The 16,986-nt window shown below is 39.2% G+C and overlaps 1 protein-coding gene across 1 annotated transcript in view; it reads right to left on the reverse strand.

Annotated features, from left to right (window-relative positions):
- negr1 (neuronal growth regulator 1) overlaps positions 1-1,779 on the reverse strand; it is a gene marked incomplete at both ends in the record, with an annotated part of 159,391 nt that extends 157,612 nt beyond the window's left edge. Inside the window, one exon of the mRNA XM_079245459.1 lies at positions 1,610-1,779. Within this exon, the coding sequence (XP_079101585.1) occupies positions 1,610-1,779 (170 nt within the window). The remainder of the gene's footprint in view (positions 1-1,609) is intronic.
- Between the last annotated feature and the right edge of the window lie 15,207 nt (positions 1,780-16,986).

Consider the following 16,986-nt stretch of genomic DNA (forward strand, 5'->3'; position numbering starts at 1 on the left):
AGGTGTTGTTAGCTGAAACTAGAAAGGAAATGGAAACTTACTTTGAGGGTGAGAGACAACTTATTTAACAAACTGCTTCATAGCACAGAAACAATCTGGCCCAATAAACCACCCAGATTCACCAATCACTGATCAAAGCCAAACCAGACTGATAACAGAATTAGACTTCCTTTAAAGACAGTCGGAGGCCCGAGTCTCTTCGACAGGCATGGAAGAAACAGGACAAAAATCCTCTACACAACTTTTCTGTTGCAAAGCTAATTCTGTGACATGTGCTGACATTTTGACCCTCCCAATATTTTGATGCTCATTTCAATTCAGCCATCGAGAAATGGTCACAAACATTTTAACTCTTCCAACAATCAAGAATGAGACGACAATGACTAAAAGTCAAGCAGAGATAGCTGCTCTGTATTCCGGTCCACACCCAGAATCTCTCTGAGTCAACATCCACAGAATTTATATTGAAATGGGCAGGCCTGGCCCCTCAGCCTTTCCTCAGAGGTATCAAAGCGGAAATTTGATATTCCTATAACATGATATTATAAGATCTTTTCTTCTTTTTTTATTTTCAAAGAAGAAGTGTTTGTTTGCTTTCTTGCTTCTTTTTTTTAAGAACTTAAGGCATGCCTTTGTAGTTATAGCTTCACAGAAAACAGCAAACCATGCACTAAAACATTTTTTTGGGAGGGGACAGTATGAGCTATTTTTTTCCCACATTCTTTGTATTTTAACTTTTCTCCTTTTCTTTTTAATAACATGAGTTTGAGAGTGTGTTATCACAGGTTGCAGGTGCAGTGGAGCAAAACCGCGCCCATGGCAGTTCATTCAGCCCTTAATGAGCAGCTACCTGTACAGCTGGCACCGAAGCCTACGTGATGGAGGGACTGAGGAGGAGGAGGAGGGGGAGGAGAATGGGGGAAGATAGCGCGTCATTGCCATAAACTCGACTCACATCACCAGCGGACACACACACACACGCACACACACACTTTTCAGCCTGGGTTTGAAACTGCGACATCACCCTGCGCGTTCAGCTGAAATCTCCCCGACGAGCGCATCAAATAGTGCGCCGGCTTTTGTTTTGCGTCGAGCTGCTTCTGTGGCGCTAAAGCGTTGGAAACCATTGGGAACGAGCGGACATAATGTCATCAAATTACATAAGAGTGCAAAGCTAATTCTCATTAAAGCGATAGATTGTCCCGGCCTACAAGGAGCAAATATGACCCCGGAGTGAGGCGGTGTTTGTTGGAACTGCTGCGTGGAAACGAGGGGAAAGCAGAGCAGAAAAACTTTTGATAGCAGCCAGGCGAGCTGCACAGAGCAGCAGCAGCAAGCAAGCGTCCTGCATAGGGATGGCAACACAAGCAGCAGACCCCCTCCACCCCCCTCTGTCAAAGCGAAAACAAGACCGAGATGGAGGGAAAATGACCTATTGTGTGGGCTTCTGTGTGAATGTGTGTGTATGTCAGGCGGCGAATGACAACGTCGTCCGCCAAAGTAGTTCACAAGCATATTTTCTAAGGAGCGAGTGCGCTTTAAGTTGGGAGGGAAAAAGCATGGGATAAGTATAAGCAGGAGAAAGTGAAGTTGAGTTAGCCTGTTTTACCTCAGCAAAGCCGTGTCGCCTTGTCTGCTCACCACACTTTCAACCGGCGAATAGTCCACAGTTTGTCCGGCGGGCAAGCAGGACGGCAGAAAGCAGCACAGGCTGAGGATGATCGCAGTAAGCCACTGACCGGAGACGCAAGCATCCTGCACCGCAATCATTATGTCCATCACAGCCGTGTTTTCCTTGACGCTTTCCCCAAGTGGTCTTGTTGCCAAAAAAAAAAAAAAAAAAAAAAAAAAAAAAAAAGACGCGCACGTTTTACTTTAAAGAGGGGTTAAAAAGAGAGAGAACCTCAACGCGACGCTTTATCTGTTTCCACACTTTTTTCGCCTCAGAGCCCCGCGAAGAAATGGTCCGTGGTATAGTTTCCCGGGTTTGTTTAGCTGGATGTAGAGCTCACTGTGCGGGGAAGTGTTCTCTCCAGTGGCTTGCACACCATCTAGTGAGGAAATGCGATGTAAAATGGGAGCAGACCTAGTAGCAGACAACCCCCAGGCTCTGATCCTGTTGCCATGCGGCCGTTTCCCGGGCAACACGTTCCCAGTGGCTCGTGATGGAGCAGTAAAACCGGTAGGTATTGATACAACCCAGGAGCAATTAAAGATATCGACTGGAGAAGCAACTCCTATTTATTCCCCCATAAGGAAAATGAACAGTCTGAGCTTTTGGTGGAAATGGAGCTGGAGACAGTGACGCAGGTGTATCCCAAAGGAAAACTCTGGAAAAGCTTCCAGACTGGTGTTATAAAGACATAACTACAAAGACGGCATCACTTTAATACTTTTAAGATGTGTATCTTTTAAAAGTAAGAATCCATTAAAACGATTAAGATGCTTTTATGAATCAATTTTAAAATATGTGTGTTACTCATTTCAACAAGCCGGGGAAATCTCAGCAAGCTAAAACACACACACGAAGACAGGAGACGTATCCTCAAAGTTTGTTTTAGAGCAATAACCCTCTGCATTATGCTGCTCTAAGCCTTTTGACTTAGCCCACATAATACTTAGCAGACTGTACAGCCGTAACCATGGAAATGACATAGATTTCTCTGAGGTGACATGTTCACATGCTGCTGCTGAATTATAGCAGATGACACATAAATTATTGTGGACATAACTTTGGCATTTATTCAAGCTGTAGGAGATGCGATGTCAAGCAGTCCAACCTGAATCAGTGTCTTTGACACACACACTACTTAAGAAAATTCCTGAAAGCTTACTGCAGAGCTGTTTCTGTAAAATCTCCAATCTTCCGCTGCTTAATGTATTCATTCATTCATTCATTTTCCGAACCGCTTATTCCAATTCAGGGTTGCGGGGAAGCTGGAGCCTATCCCAGCCGGCTTTGGGCGACAGGCAGGGTACACCCTGGACAGCTCGCCAGTCCATCGCAGGCTTAATGTATTGTTGTTTTTTAAATCTATGCCACCATTACTGTTTTTATGATCTGATTTGCTGCTGATTTGATTTTATGTTTTGAATAATATCCTTTAAAAAAGTGTCTGTATTCTGAATTGTGTATAGCAATATATGGGTTTTTTTTTTAACCATCTCATGTTATTATTATTCCCTAAGGGATCAATAGTTTCACAGTATCTTTAAATCTTATCTCACAGACCACAGAGCCAAGATTGCCGTCTGTGATGTTTTCAAGATGCGCAGTCCTGGGGTGAGTGGTGACAGGCTCATGCATGGTTTGCTTCAGTTTTTATGCTGAAACCAGCTTTGGTCTACTGCCTTTCCTTGGAGTTAAAGTTGGTGATTTATTTGAGAAGATTGGTTGCTTATTGGAGTTGTGTGAGAAGGTCGGAGTTGGGGCATCATTGTGTTTGCAAGGCTGGTTGTTTCAATGAAACAAAAAGTTTTCCCGGGGTTAAAAGCTACATTTTTAGTGGGTTAGAAATGAGTCAACAACCAATCTTCCATGACAGGCAGCATTAAAAGAAGGGGGGGGAGTGAAAAGTTCATCTTGTCACAGGCATAGCTGTAATTTGAATAACTGAAGCTCCCTCTGCTGTTAATAGCTGTGATAATGCCATCAGTAGCAATAGTCACACTGGTTCAGTGGCAGAGGCGTTTGGGGCTGAGACAGTGAAAGATTTTCTATCCTTGGCTTGTCAGTCACAGTCAAAAAATGTCTTTCTTCCTTTCCGTTTCTCTGAGCCTTTCAAATTACCTCTGAAAATGTACCTTCCCATGCATGAAAGCTATAATTACAATGACTCCATTTAGGCAGCCTCTAATATTCAACCTGTAATACTCTCAGGAATTATAAGCAAGATGAAAGAGATCAGGACTGTCCTTTCAGAACGTCAGAGCTGTTTTGAGAGATGAGTACCTCAGACCTTGTAGCCAGTCGAATTCTCAAAGCCACCGTTAGTTTGGTGCATGCAATTTGCTTTAATGAAGAGCAAAATGGCACCAAAAGAACCTATCAATGTCTTTTTTTTTTTACAAGGATGACTTGCTTAGACAACATGTGTATACACATGCTAAATCTCAAGTCTATTATTGCAGTATTACTAATTTTCTGACTGGTGAGGTCAGTCCATAGTTTGGACAGCGAGTCTAAACACTCTTTGTATAGTGTACATAAATATACAATACTTTAAAAAATAATAATATCTGCTTTTTTGTATTGTCAGAATGGCCCTGAGATTCACTATCACTTTTCAAGGTAAACTTGATCAGGCTTTGTACTTTTTCTCTTCTTTAAATCATAAATCTGTCACTAAATATTCTGTCAAGCTTGTATTTAAACAGTTCTGTTCATCATACAGTTCATCTTTTGACCCCATAAGACCAAAACAACACCTAATACCTGTGTTATTAAGATGTTGGTTTTATATTGTGCCACTGTTGTAAGGTTTTGTTTCTGTAAACTGAATTATAAGAATTCATCCTTGCACGATTGTATGTAAATACTGTTAATTCATGTTGCAATATCATTGTAACTTTTTACATGTTCTGTAAAATCCACTTGAGAGTTAAATATCATTCACCTTTGTGACATGTGTACGGTTAAAGCTTTTGAAGCATTGGGTTTCTTTCTGTACATGTTTGAGTGATAACTGAGACAATATGCAGGACTGAGTGTACAGTTGTGGTTTAAAGTGAATGCAGATATAAGAAAACACACAGCAATATTTTCATTGAACCATGAGCTCTTACCAAAATGCTTTGGCAAATATTCCTTTCACTGTCTCAGTGCAAGTTGTGATGGTGTTTTGCGATGTTCACTTCTGCTTAATGGACTTATTTAACCTGAGTAATGCAGCATATTGAAGGCTTTTGTATCCTGCAGTACTTAAGTTCATTGCCATTTCTCTGAATGAGTCATTTGGTTTGCTAGGATGATAATGGATGGTATCCAGCGGGGAAGTGTGCCAATCGATTCAATAAAACAAGGAAGTACAGAGTAGTTCTATTAAATACATCCCTACAGCCAAGGTGAACAGAGATGGAAACTGTTAGGATAATTGAGCTCACGTTCAGAGAATATTGTGGACTAAAATAAATATATTTTAGCAAAATACCTGTAAAAACTGATGTGGGATGGCTTCTAATTTATGTAGTAACTTTGAAATCAGTGGGTTTTAGTGTGGATAATTTAAAACATCAAATACTGAATGTACTCTCATCAAGTCTGATGATGAAAAAATAACATCTGTTTGTGGAAAGTTTGCCCTGTGATGGACTAGCATTCTGTCCAGGGTGTTCTCTGCCTCTCGCCCAGAAGCAACTGGGTTCATTTGAATGAAACACTCCAACAAATACACACTGTCCAGCAGGAAAGAGAAATATCTGTTTTACTGAGTATAGAAGAATAGATTTTATGCTTTGGGAAAGCTGTTATTGTTGATGTTAACTTTTTATAGAGTGGGTTGGAGTTACAGTTAAAAAAAAAAAAAAGTACTATTCACCTGGAAATACTGCTGTGACACCATATCAGCAATGGCATTGAGCTTTCAGAAATGGCTGACCTGACTTTCTCAGAAACACATACCAAAATAATCCGGTCGCTCTTGCTTTTGCCCTGAGTTCCTCACATTAGAAATTCCATTATGGTGCAGTTCAGCAACTGCCACATGTTTGAGTAGAGAGTAATGTATTACATTCCTCAAGCCTTACCTTACTGTCAAATTCCAAATGTACATTTTATTACACAGATATAGCGGGCAAAACACATTTTGAATGAATTACGGAGTTTGATGTATGTAGCCCTCAGGCAGTGATTTATTTTGAGTCTTTCCTTTCTTTGCTTTTGCTGCGCCGGCCATGAGGGACAAAACCTACAGCAGTCATGGGTCATAACTGATTTGTACGTCCAGACAGCATCAACCACATTTCCTTCATATTGGGTAGTTCAAAAAGTTCTTTTGGGTCATTAAATATACTGAGAAACTGATCTGTAACCCCCCTCCGAGAGTAGCAATTGCATCAGAATTTCTCCAGGATGTGCAGCTGGGACTGTGCCGGGACTGAGATATAATCTTGTCAAAAACATGTTGAGATTGTGCACATATACGACATTGCCGACATCTTTGTAGCACGTCATCTAGCTGCTTTCTAATTGTCATCGCTGAAATGCGGAGCAGCTGTCTGGAACCGTCGAGTGCCCAGTTGGCAGGATGCAGAGTGGTCCGTCGTGTACCAGCCATGCTTTAGGGTACGTAATAATGAGACTCTGGGAACCAATGGTGGATGAAGCTACAGAGTAAACCGTCATAACTCTTAACTGATCATTTACTGATTTTAAGCAGTCAGATGGGATTTTTCCAAGAACAGAACACAAACAGAAGAGAATAAACTTTGTTTATTCTCAAAATCGGACTAAATCCTTTAAGTGCATGTATTTATATGTAGACAGTCAATAAATGACAAAACAAGTGCGTGATCATTGAACAGTCACTGTGATTTCTGGACTTTTTTCATCATGTCACTCCGCAGGATGAATGTGAATTCAGCTCCTGCTGCTGATAATCCGAAGCCTTCTTTAATGCTCCAGTGCTTCCTTTTTGCCACATCAGGATCAAGAAAGGATAGAAATTTGATTACCAAACAACTTTTAGCACCATGAAGGTGATAGATTCCACATTTTATCAAGCATTTAAACGAAGCACGTGGTTGTTTAAATGTATGATGTATTTTAATTCTTCTACACTCTCTTCAAACAGCTCTGTGCTCTCAACTGCCTGTTTATAAGAAAACCTTCACCTATTAGATGCTGATTTATAATGCTGTTCTGTGATGAACTGGAAATGCATGAGACTGTTTAGATCAAATCTGAATAAAGACAAAATATATTTAGTTTAATTTACCCCTCAGTAGGAGAATGAACAACAGCTGATTCTGAGGAAAAGCCCACGGTGGGGAAATATGGTCTCGATTCTCAGGATAAAACACAACAACGGTGGATGATGTAAGAAAAACGGTTTATGAAAGGGCTTGTGACGCTGTTTGTTTCTGTATCAGTTTGAATGACGGAGGATGTCCAGCAGAGCTTTGCCTCCAGACATCACTTTGTGGACTTTTCTCTTTATTTACCCGCCATACACCCCGTTCTTTCTTTATGCTTAGATCATATCTGCTGAGTATTCAGCGGCTGCTCTACAAGTAAAGTAGAAAGTGCCAAAAACTTCTGTAAAAAAAGACAAAGCACCAGGATTTCTTTAATCTGCGGAGGAGCCGAATGCAGCAAGAGAAGTAACTTCTGGCAGGAAGTTTTGAAGAATAGATGATGGCTTGTTCCTTACACAACAACTCTGTTAATCACTAATAGCTTCTGTTGGCCAAAACCATGCTGATAAACTTGCAACAAGCACCAAACAGGTGTCACCAAAAAAACTAACTCAGTGCTCCACCGTGCTACGTCAGCACACACCTCGGACTCCTGAAGAACTTCCCTCGCCTCTCGCACTACCCTTTTCACTTTTCCTGTCGTAACCCCACACATATGCAGCATTATATCCCGTTAACTAAGAACATTTGAACAGGTAAACTTGGCAGGAACATTAATGTCGGTTTGCGACGATATGCAGGACTCATGTCACTTTGTTACTGAATCACATGTTTACACCGAGAGTTCATAAAGCAATAACTCAGCTCTTAAAATTATTGACTGACAAGTGCATATTATTTCATAATTATATAGTAATAATAAATGATGGTCATGATAATTGCATAATAATTTCAGATTTAAACAGTTTACAATTTTCTCCCTGATATATTAAAACTTCACATTTCTATTATGTAGTTTATGTAGATCAATTATAAAGACCAAAGTTCTTTGTTTGCATAACAGTGTTATAAACCTGGAAAACCTAAATGTGTGGGAGAGAGAGTAATTCTGTGTTCCCACTCTTTTATTTTTAAGTTCTGCGGAGATGCCAGCCAAAGGCGAAGCGGCAGCTCCTGTGTGTTTTCTTTGATTGCACGAACATAACGTGGCAAAGCTTCCCTTGTATGTACTGAAAAGCTTTGTTAAAAAAGGAAAAAAAAAACACAGCCTATGTTTTGAGTCTCTGCCAAGCCATATAATCATCTGAGCAGCTGTTTCTTTAAGAAAAAAAAGCCTTAATGTCATTATAGAATCCCTCGCAGTATTTCTGATGGTAACAGTTTTAAAACAACGTGTAAGGAGCCAATGAAACATTGTGTTTTAGTTTTTCTGGGAAAAAAAATGAAAGTCATATCTCTCCTCTTTGTTTAGATCCCCGATAACAATCCCAGAGCAGGTTCATAATAAGTTTCTCAGGTGAGTTCAGTAAATGGAAAACTGCTCAAGGAAGTTGTTCCACAGTAATAGAGTTTGTTTTTGTTTGTTCCAAAAAAGCTGCTCTATGCGAAATATATCAAAGGTGCACATTTGTATGTTTAACCCAGAAAGACCCAACTCATGAAAAAAAAATTATCAAATAAGTACATTTTTTTATTTCAGGACTTTATTTTGTCCTTATAACAAAATATAACATTAAAAGTACCAACGTTTTTAAGGATATTTACCATTTATTACCATGTGACATGATAATTTTTTATCGCATTTGTACTTAAAATGATGTCAAATGTCTCAAAAACTGTACGTATTATGTATGTATCGTGCCGGGTTCGTTTGGGTTAATGTTTCAAAACTTCTATGCATAATAATTTGGAACACCTTATTTTAGGTGATAAGTCAAAAAAAAAAAAAAAATCATGGAGTACTCATTATTATAAACCCTTATATAACTTTTGATGATTGAAAAAATCTATGCTTTATGAGTGTTGTAACACATTTCTTAGAAACACAAACCTGAATTAATTTGTTGTAAAATGATTAAGCTGAGTGTCACAGCTTTATTTGACAAAACTTAGAAAAAGAAGTCATCGCTGGAACTGTTCGAACCAACATAATATTGAGAAAAGCTGCATTGTACATTTCTTACAAGTCTGATCCATCAAAGTTGTTCAGTTTAACCTGTGACTGACTTTTATGACTTTGCAGATGGAAGCCTTATGCCCCCCTACATCCTAAATATCTTTCAGCACTCACAAAACTCCACCTTGACTTTCCTGTCCTTCACAAAAACACAAACCATCCAATATGGAGCAGTTTTTTTTTCCTTCTGAAGTGACCCAGTCAGAGTCTGAAACTGAACCCACAAGTCTGACAAGAAGAACGAAAAAATCTTTTGAAAGGAAAGCCTTGCCAATCCCGTAGAAATATTTCTAAGAAGACTTGAAGCTGTGTTTTTTGCCAGAAGTGCAAGCAGCCAGTAAAGCTTCTCAACACTTCTGTGAAAGTCTTCCAAAAACTAAACACATCTTTGTTGTTATGTGTTTTTCTATCCTACTAAGAGCTATGTGCATTTTGATGAGGAGAAAAAGCCAAAATGAGCTTTATCACCGTCTTTCATGGAAATGTGAAATCTGTATTTCTGTAAGGGCCACTGGAGACTCTGCCGGGGACATGTATTGTCACTATTCCTCAGTTGCTACGACATTGATTCAAAATATAAATGACTTAATATCACCTTTGACAAGCTACAAGGTAAAAAGCTGGTCTGCTGTTTGATTAATGTCCTTTAGAAATGAGAGAAGTTATCAATCAAGCTGCTTTGAGCTGAGCAGGGAGGTGGAAAACATCCTCATGCAAAACGCAGTTGTCACTGAGCTGTTAGTTTTACTATTTCTTTAGACTATTTCAAGCCATATGCTTTATTTAATTAATTTATTTACGATGAAGAGGTTAGATTTGGACAGCTACATACAGGGACCCAAAAAAATGACAATCTCAACCTTTATTTCTGTTTTGCATCCTTCTTGTAAGTGGATGCTGAAAGAAAAATGTTCCCAGAGCTGATGTGTAGCATTGGCCATCTGTGCACAGCAGTGAATTCGATTCTCAGGCACCCGTTTTTAAATCTTTATCGTCATTTCTTTATATGTACAGTTGCTTGTGAGCATAATGGCAGCATAACATCTCAGTCACTTTCAATGGCTCAGACAGCTCCAGCAAAGGTTTCTTTGACGAAAGGTTGTTGAGCCTGAAGGCAGTGTTAATATTGAATGTAGCAACCCTAGAAGCGGTTGATTCTTTCACAGAGAAAGTTTTTATCTGAACAGTTTTATTCTCTTCATATCTACCTTGATGGTTTGATATCAATTTTTAATATCTCTTCGACTGCTTGGCCCAGAGGTAAGGTGAAATATGGGTACATGTTAATGACACTGTGCTCTCCATTGGATGTGATTTATTTTAAGTAGTGGCTTTTTAACTGCAATATTGAGTTGATTTAGTTTTCTTTTTGTTAAAGAAAAAATAGATTTAGTTTTTCCTAGTAAAATTCATTTGCCAATCTATATCTTAAAACCACTTTATCCAGTCCAGGATCACAGGTGAGCAGAGGCTCCTGCTCCTATCAAATATATAGCAAGGTCTGTTTAAGTGTGGAAAGTCTGTAGAAATCCATTTTTTAAGGTTTTAATGCGCGGTTTTCTTTAAATGTTGACATGAAATTGAACTGGCATCATAAAATAATTGTAAAACTCCTCTGTAAGGACCTTATATGCAAATCCCATTCATCTTGTGTTCTATATCCTTTCTTTTGCAATACCTCTGCTTAAATGTCACCAGCAAATTAAATATGTGGGAAACGAATCCGAACACAGATATATGTGACCTTCTGAGGTATATTTCGAACAACAGCTCGCAACATTACAGGCAATCATTTGATATTGAGCCCCTCTTTTTAATGTTATCATTGATGAGCAAGCGGTGGCATGGCCACCTTAAACTCCATCCATTTTCTGAACCATTTGTTCCAATTCAGTTTTGGAGGAAGCTGGAGCCTATTGCAGCTATCAGTGGGTGGTGGTACTCCCTGGACTGGTTGCCAGTCCATCACGGGACCTTAAACTCTGGAAGGTCAATATTAAGGCTAATGAAATAAAAGGGATCAGGACAAAAATAATATTTATCAGAGTAATAATATCAGTGAACTTAGAATTCATTTGTGAATTTTCCAGGATGAAATGACAACGATAAGAAGGATAAGCGGAACTGCAGCAAGAGCACAGAGTGAAATGAAGGGGAGAAAATATTATCCCCAAAGGGTGAATTTTCTCATTCAAAAGCAGACAGAAAAAGATAGTGCTTATATAATAGAGCTCAGGGTTAACATTGCGGGGCAGAATGTGATGGACTAAAATTCAGATTCTTAGAAGAGATGGAGTTTTAGGCTGGATTAAAGCGTTGTTCACAATATGTTCTGTAGAACCTTGAACTAAATCTTCACTCTTGGTCATTTTGACAAATGTAAAATTTCACATAAAGAAATATATCAGATATATCATCTCTGGTTTTATAGTAAACTTGTTTCTTTAGCCTGAAATCTTTGAACCTCAGAGAATGAATTGGTTACAGTAAGAGAGTATCGGGTATATATTCTGCCTGGTGCTAAAGCATGACCTTCACAGGACTGGAAGTAAATTTTACATCTGATTGAGAGTTCCGATTTTGGAGCCGTGCACAGCTCCCCTGCAGATAGCTGTCATGGAAAACTGGCATCTTCATAGCTGGGTTTAATCTGTCTGACCTTCTAGCACAGAGAAACAGATTACCAAACACGCCTTCACACCTAATTACCTGCATCACCTTTGCATACCAAAAAAAACCACACATCACACAGGCTGTTAGTAGCTGAGTACGGGTACATTGGTAGCTGTAATTTTAAGCAAATATTTGTATGATTTTAAAAGAGCTTTTAGGAAAATGAATTTATCAAAAACAAAAAAAAGCCTAGTGCAAAACAAGCAGGACTCCTCATTTTGTTCTGAAAATGAAATGGGACTCCACTTTGTGCTATTTACATATTCTGTCACCAGAAAACAGAGGTTTGCTCTTGAAATTAATAGAATAAAAAGTCTAGATGTTTGCACCAAGTATTTCTGCAGATTAAAACAAACAGAAGTTAATAAAAAAAACCAAAACAAAACAAATTTTCTATCTAATGGAATAAACAAACATCCAGGTCTGAATAGCAAAAGCTATCACCTTGTGCACCTAGAACGACTCCGTGCCCATTAACAGACGCTGAGAGGAAAAAAGAAAGAACAAATTATGTGAATAAATAGCGTGGGAAACAACACCAATATGTTTTTTTCTTTTTTCCGTGACCAATGTTCCTCGCATTTCCAACCTCGAGGGGATAACGGTTGTGTCGTGTTTTAACTTGAATTGGTTATATTGAAAGATTCGGCAGGAAATAATGAGGAGTGATATGCCTAAGCCGCGCTGCTGATGAAAAGCCTCAGGGTATCATGAAGGCTCTAAAATGTGCAGAGCTGCCTCCAGATTGGATGAGCCTTATATTCACGACAAGCATATAAAATCCAATTTATTTGACTGCTGCCAGCCCCTGTGTGTGGTTTGTTGGAAGGCTGACCCTGACTTGACCAAAGACAAACAGAGCTATACATCTCACCCTTTCCATCTAAATATGAAGAGAATGAAACGAGCCGTCTTCGTTGTACTCCTCATCTACAGCCAAACTTGTACTTTTATAACTGCTGTGTGTGGTCTTTAAATTAGGGTAATAAATAAGTTTTCAGATTTTTTCAAGCAAAACTGAATGAGACATAGACCAGGGACATTGAGTTACAACTCAAATAACTTTTCCAATTGGTCAGATGCAAGCGATTTTGTTACCGCTTTGCTCTGCAGCCACAAATGCAGTTTTCACGTTGTTTTGATTCTTGCAAAAGCTTGAGTCCTTCTTTCATTTCCCCACGGTTGACAACCCCAGCAACCCTCAGCGGGATGGTGAGGACAGAGGTGAATGTGTCAGTGTGAAATGAAATGCTCTCTATCTCCTGAGGGAGGTCTCTGCTTTGTGTGGTTCGCCACTCATGGAGAAATAACATTGCAGGGAACAGGAATTTGTGATGCAGCCTGTGCAAAAACATGGACGTTTGACTGTGGGGTGAAATCCTCTCAGTTCAGTGAGAAAATATCAGCAGAAACCTGTTTAAATAGGGTTAACGCGTGTCCTTGTGTGTGAATAAATACCACATTCGATAACTAAAACATGAACTCTGATGGTGGATGAGGTATAATCCATGAAAAATGCGATTGAGGTATCTGGTATACATAACTTAGTTCTTAAAATGAATATCAAGCCTCAAGAGGAGGCGGCTATATTAAATGAGGTTGTTAAATGATTGAAATTATTACTCTCTGTGAACTTTAATAGGTTCCATTTTCATCAGATGAACCACCTCATACTTGGAATATTTAATATCAGAGCCTTAAGATCTGATCCAGTTAATCATTTGTGCTTCACACACTGATCTGTCATCTTGTCATGTTACATTTCAAGCTTTCCATTATCACAGCGGTCAAGTTGACACATGATTGATTGAAATTATTCATTTTAAGCTTTGAAAAAAAGTTCAATGTTTCACTCAAAGGCAGTCTAAAACAAATGTCCTTTGTCAAAGTGATTAATATTGGTTATGACAGCTAATGTTGGATGTTAGTAATGTATTACCCTTCTACAAGCTTATTTTGTTGGTTGCATTTTTAAGGGAAGTATTCATAAGTGTAAATGCAAGATGAAGCCAAAGAGGACATCCTCCTCAAGATGTGATATTTCATAGGATGACATTGGCTGGTGGTGTTTGTAAAGCAGAAAAATAAATCAAATTAGGGAGAGGTGAGCATTAAATTTCCCAGGTGATTACTTACAAGGGGTGGGAGAAAAATATTGATTCACATAAAAAACAGGATTTTTTTGTTTTACAAGTTTTAAATTAATTTTTTTTAGGTCAAAAATTCAATCAATTTTAAATGTTTATATGTTTAGATGCTAGATGGAGAACAAATTACCACTTTTCTTCATCAAAGGGCAAAATGTTTTTTCTTTGACTGTCTAGTAACATGACATTATTTCTGTTTCGGAAAACACTTTAATGGAAAATGGAGAATGACAGACAACCCCAAAACTAGCACTTCTATATGCACCTCAAGAGTATAAGTTCAAACAGCTGGTTCAGATATATTGCTGCTGAATAAATCTTAAAAACTGACACACAGTTGATTTTTTTTTTTTATTTGGGAAATCTGGCTCGTGATATAGTCTGTGAACTTTGTCATCATGCAGTCTTTTTACATGGTCTGGTGTTTAAAAAGCAAACTAAAAATCGTCAATACTGAGGAATCACAATTTAAATCAAATTGGCATCCAAAAAAAATAGTTGAAAATTGAATTGAGAAAATAGCATGTCGTCCCAGTACTAGTATATACATATACATATATATATATATATATATATATATATATATATATATGTATATACATATACACATATATATATATATATATATATATATATATATTTCTATTCTATTCTATTCTGTTCTACAGTCATTTAGCAGACGCTTTTATCCAAAGCGACTTACATATGAGTGAGAACAACACAAGCGCAAAATTAAACAGTAGAGGACATCGTAGGAAGATGCTAGTGGACTGTCCACTTGGATGCAGATCCTTGCATGAAGTGCTATAGGCTTTTTTTTGTTTTTTTTGTTTACTCCCTTCCCACCATATAATATTACAAAACAAAGAACTAATATCATAAAGTTTGTTGCAAACAACTGGGCTAAATTCTCCAACTTTCCACTAAATACAGCTATACTAAGTGTTGAAGTGCTCCTTGAAGAACTGAGTCTTCAGCTTGTTCTTAAAAGTAGACAGGGACTCTGCAGAGCAGACAGAGTTTTGGAGATCATTCCACCATCGTGGCACAACAGAGGAAAAGAGTCTAGCTAGTGATTTAGTCCCACGTTGTGGTGGCAACATGAGGCGTCTTTCACTGGTGGAACGCAGCTGTCAAGAGGGAGTGTAGGCCTGGATTAGGGTGTGAAGGTAGACGGGAGCCGTTTGAGTTATTGTTTTGTAAGCCAGAAGCAAGGCTTTGAATTTGATGCGTGCTGCAACTGGAAGCCAGTGAAGAGCGATTAGCAGCGGAGTGACATGAGCTCGTTTGGGTTGGTTGAAAACCAGACGCGCTGTGGAATTCTGGATCATCTGCAAAGGTTTAACAGAGCATGCAGGAAGACCTCCCAGTAGGGAATTGCAGTAATTGATGCGTGAGATGACCAGAGCCTGAACCAGAAGCTGAGTCGTATGTTCTGTCTGGTACGGTCTGATTCTCTTGATGTTGTAGAGAGCATATCGACAGGTACGGGCAACCGAGGCAACATGGACCTTAAAGGTCAAGTGTATATATATATATATATATATATATATATATATATATATATATATATATATATATATATATATATATATATATATATATATATATATATTATATATACACTGCTCAAAAAAATAAAGGGAACACTAAAGTAACACATTGTAGATCTGAATGAATGGAATATTTATATTAAATACTTTGTTCTTTCCATAGTTGAATGTGCTGACAACAAAATTACACAAAAATGATCAATGAAAATCAAACGTATCAACCCATGGAGTTCTGGATTTGGAGTTATACTCAAAATGAAAGTGGAAAAACACACTACAGGCTGATCCAACTTTGATGTAATGTCCTTTAAACAAGACAAAATGAGGCTCAGTAGTGTGTGTGGCCTCTGCGTGCCTGGGCATGCTCCTGATGAGGCAGCTCTCCTGAGGGATCTCTTTACAGACCTGGACTAAAGCATCCGCCAACTCCTGGACAGTCTGTGGTGCAACTTGGCGTTGGTGGATAGAGCGAGACATGATGTACCAGATGTGCTCAATTGGATTCAGGTCTGGGGAACGGGCGGGCCAGTCCATAACATCAATGCCCTGTTGCAGGAACTGCTGACACCCTCCAGCCACATGAGGTCTAGCATTGTCTTGCATTAGGAGGAACCCAGGGCTAACAGCATCAGCATGTGGTCCCAAAAAAATGCCACCCCACACTATTACTGACCCACTGCCAAATCGGTCATGTTAAAGGATGTTGCAGGCAGCAGAACATTCTCCACGGCGTCTCCAGACGTCTCAGTGTGAACCTGCTTTCATCTGTGAAGAGCACAGGGCACCAGTGGCAAATTTGCCAATCTTGATGTTCTCTGGCAAATGCCAAATGTCCTGCACGGTGTTGGGCTTTAAGCACAACCCCCACCTGTGGACGTCGGGCCCTCATACCACTCTCATGGAGTTTGTTTCTGACTGTTTGAACAGACACATGCAGATATATGGCCCGCTGGAGCTCATTTTGCAGGGCTCTGGTAGTGCTCCTCCTGTTCCTCCTTGCACAAAGAAGGCAGTAGCGGTCCTGCTGCTGGGTTGCTGCCCTCCCGCAGCCTCCTCCACATCTCCTGATGTACTGTCCTGTCTCCTGGTAGCGCCTCCATGCTCTGGACGCTATGCTGACAGACACAGCAAACCTTCTTGCCACAGCTCGCATTTGTGCCATCCTGGATGAGCTGCACTACCTGAGGCACTTGTGTGGGTTGTAGACTCCATCTCATGCTACGACTAGAGTGAAAGCACCGCCAGCATTCAAAAATGACCAAAACATCGACCAGAAAGCATCCGTACTGAGAAGTGGTCTGTGGTCACCACCTGCAGAACCACTCATTTATTGGGTGTGTCTTGCTAATTGTCTATAATTTCCACCTGTTGTCTATTCCTTTTGCACAACAGTATGTGAAATTGGTTGTCAGTCAGTGTTGCTTCCTAAGTGGACAGTTTGATTTCACAGAAGTGTGGTTGACTTGGAGTTACATTGTGTTATTTAAGTGTTCTCTTTATTTTTTTGAGTAGTGTATATCTATATCTATATCTATCTATCTATCTATCTATCTATCTATCTATCTATCTATCTATCTATCTA

Source organism: Telmatherina bonti (assembly GCF_933228915.1).
Source record: "Telmatherina bonti genome assembly, chromosome: 8".
NCBI classification, from domain to species: domain Eukaryota; kingdom Metazoa; phylum Chordata; class Actinopteri; order Atheriniformes; family Telmatherinidae; genus Telmatherina; species Telmatherina bonti.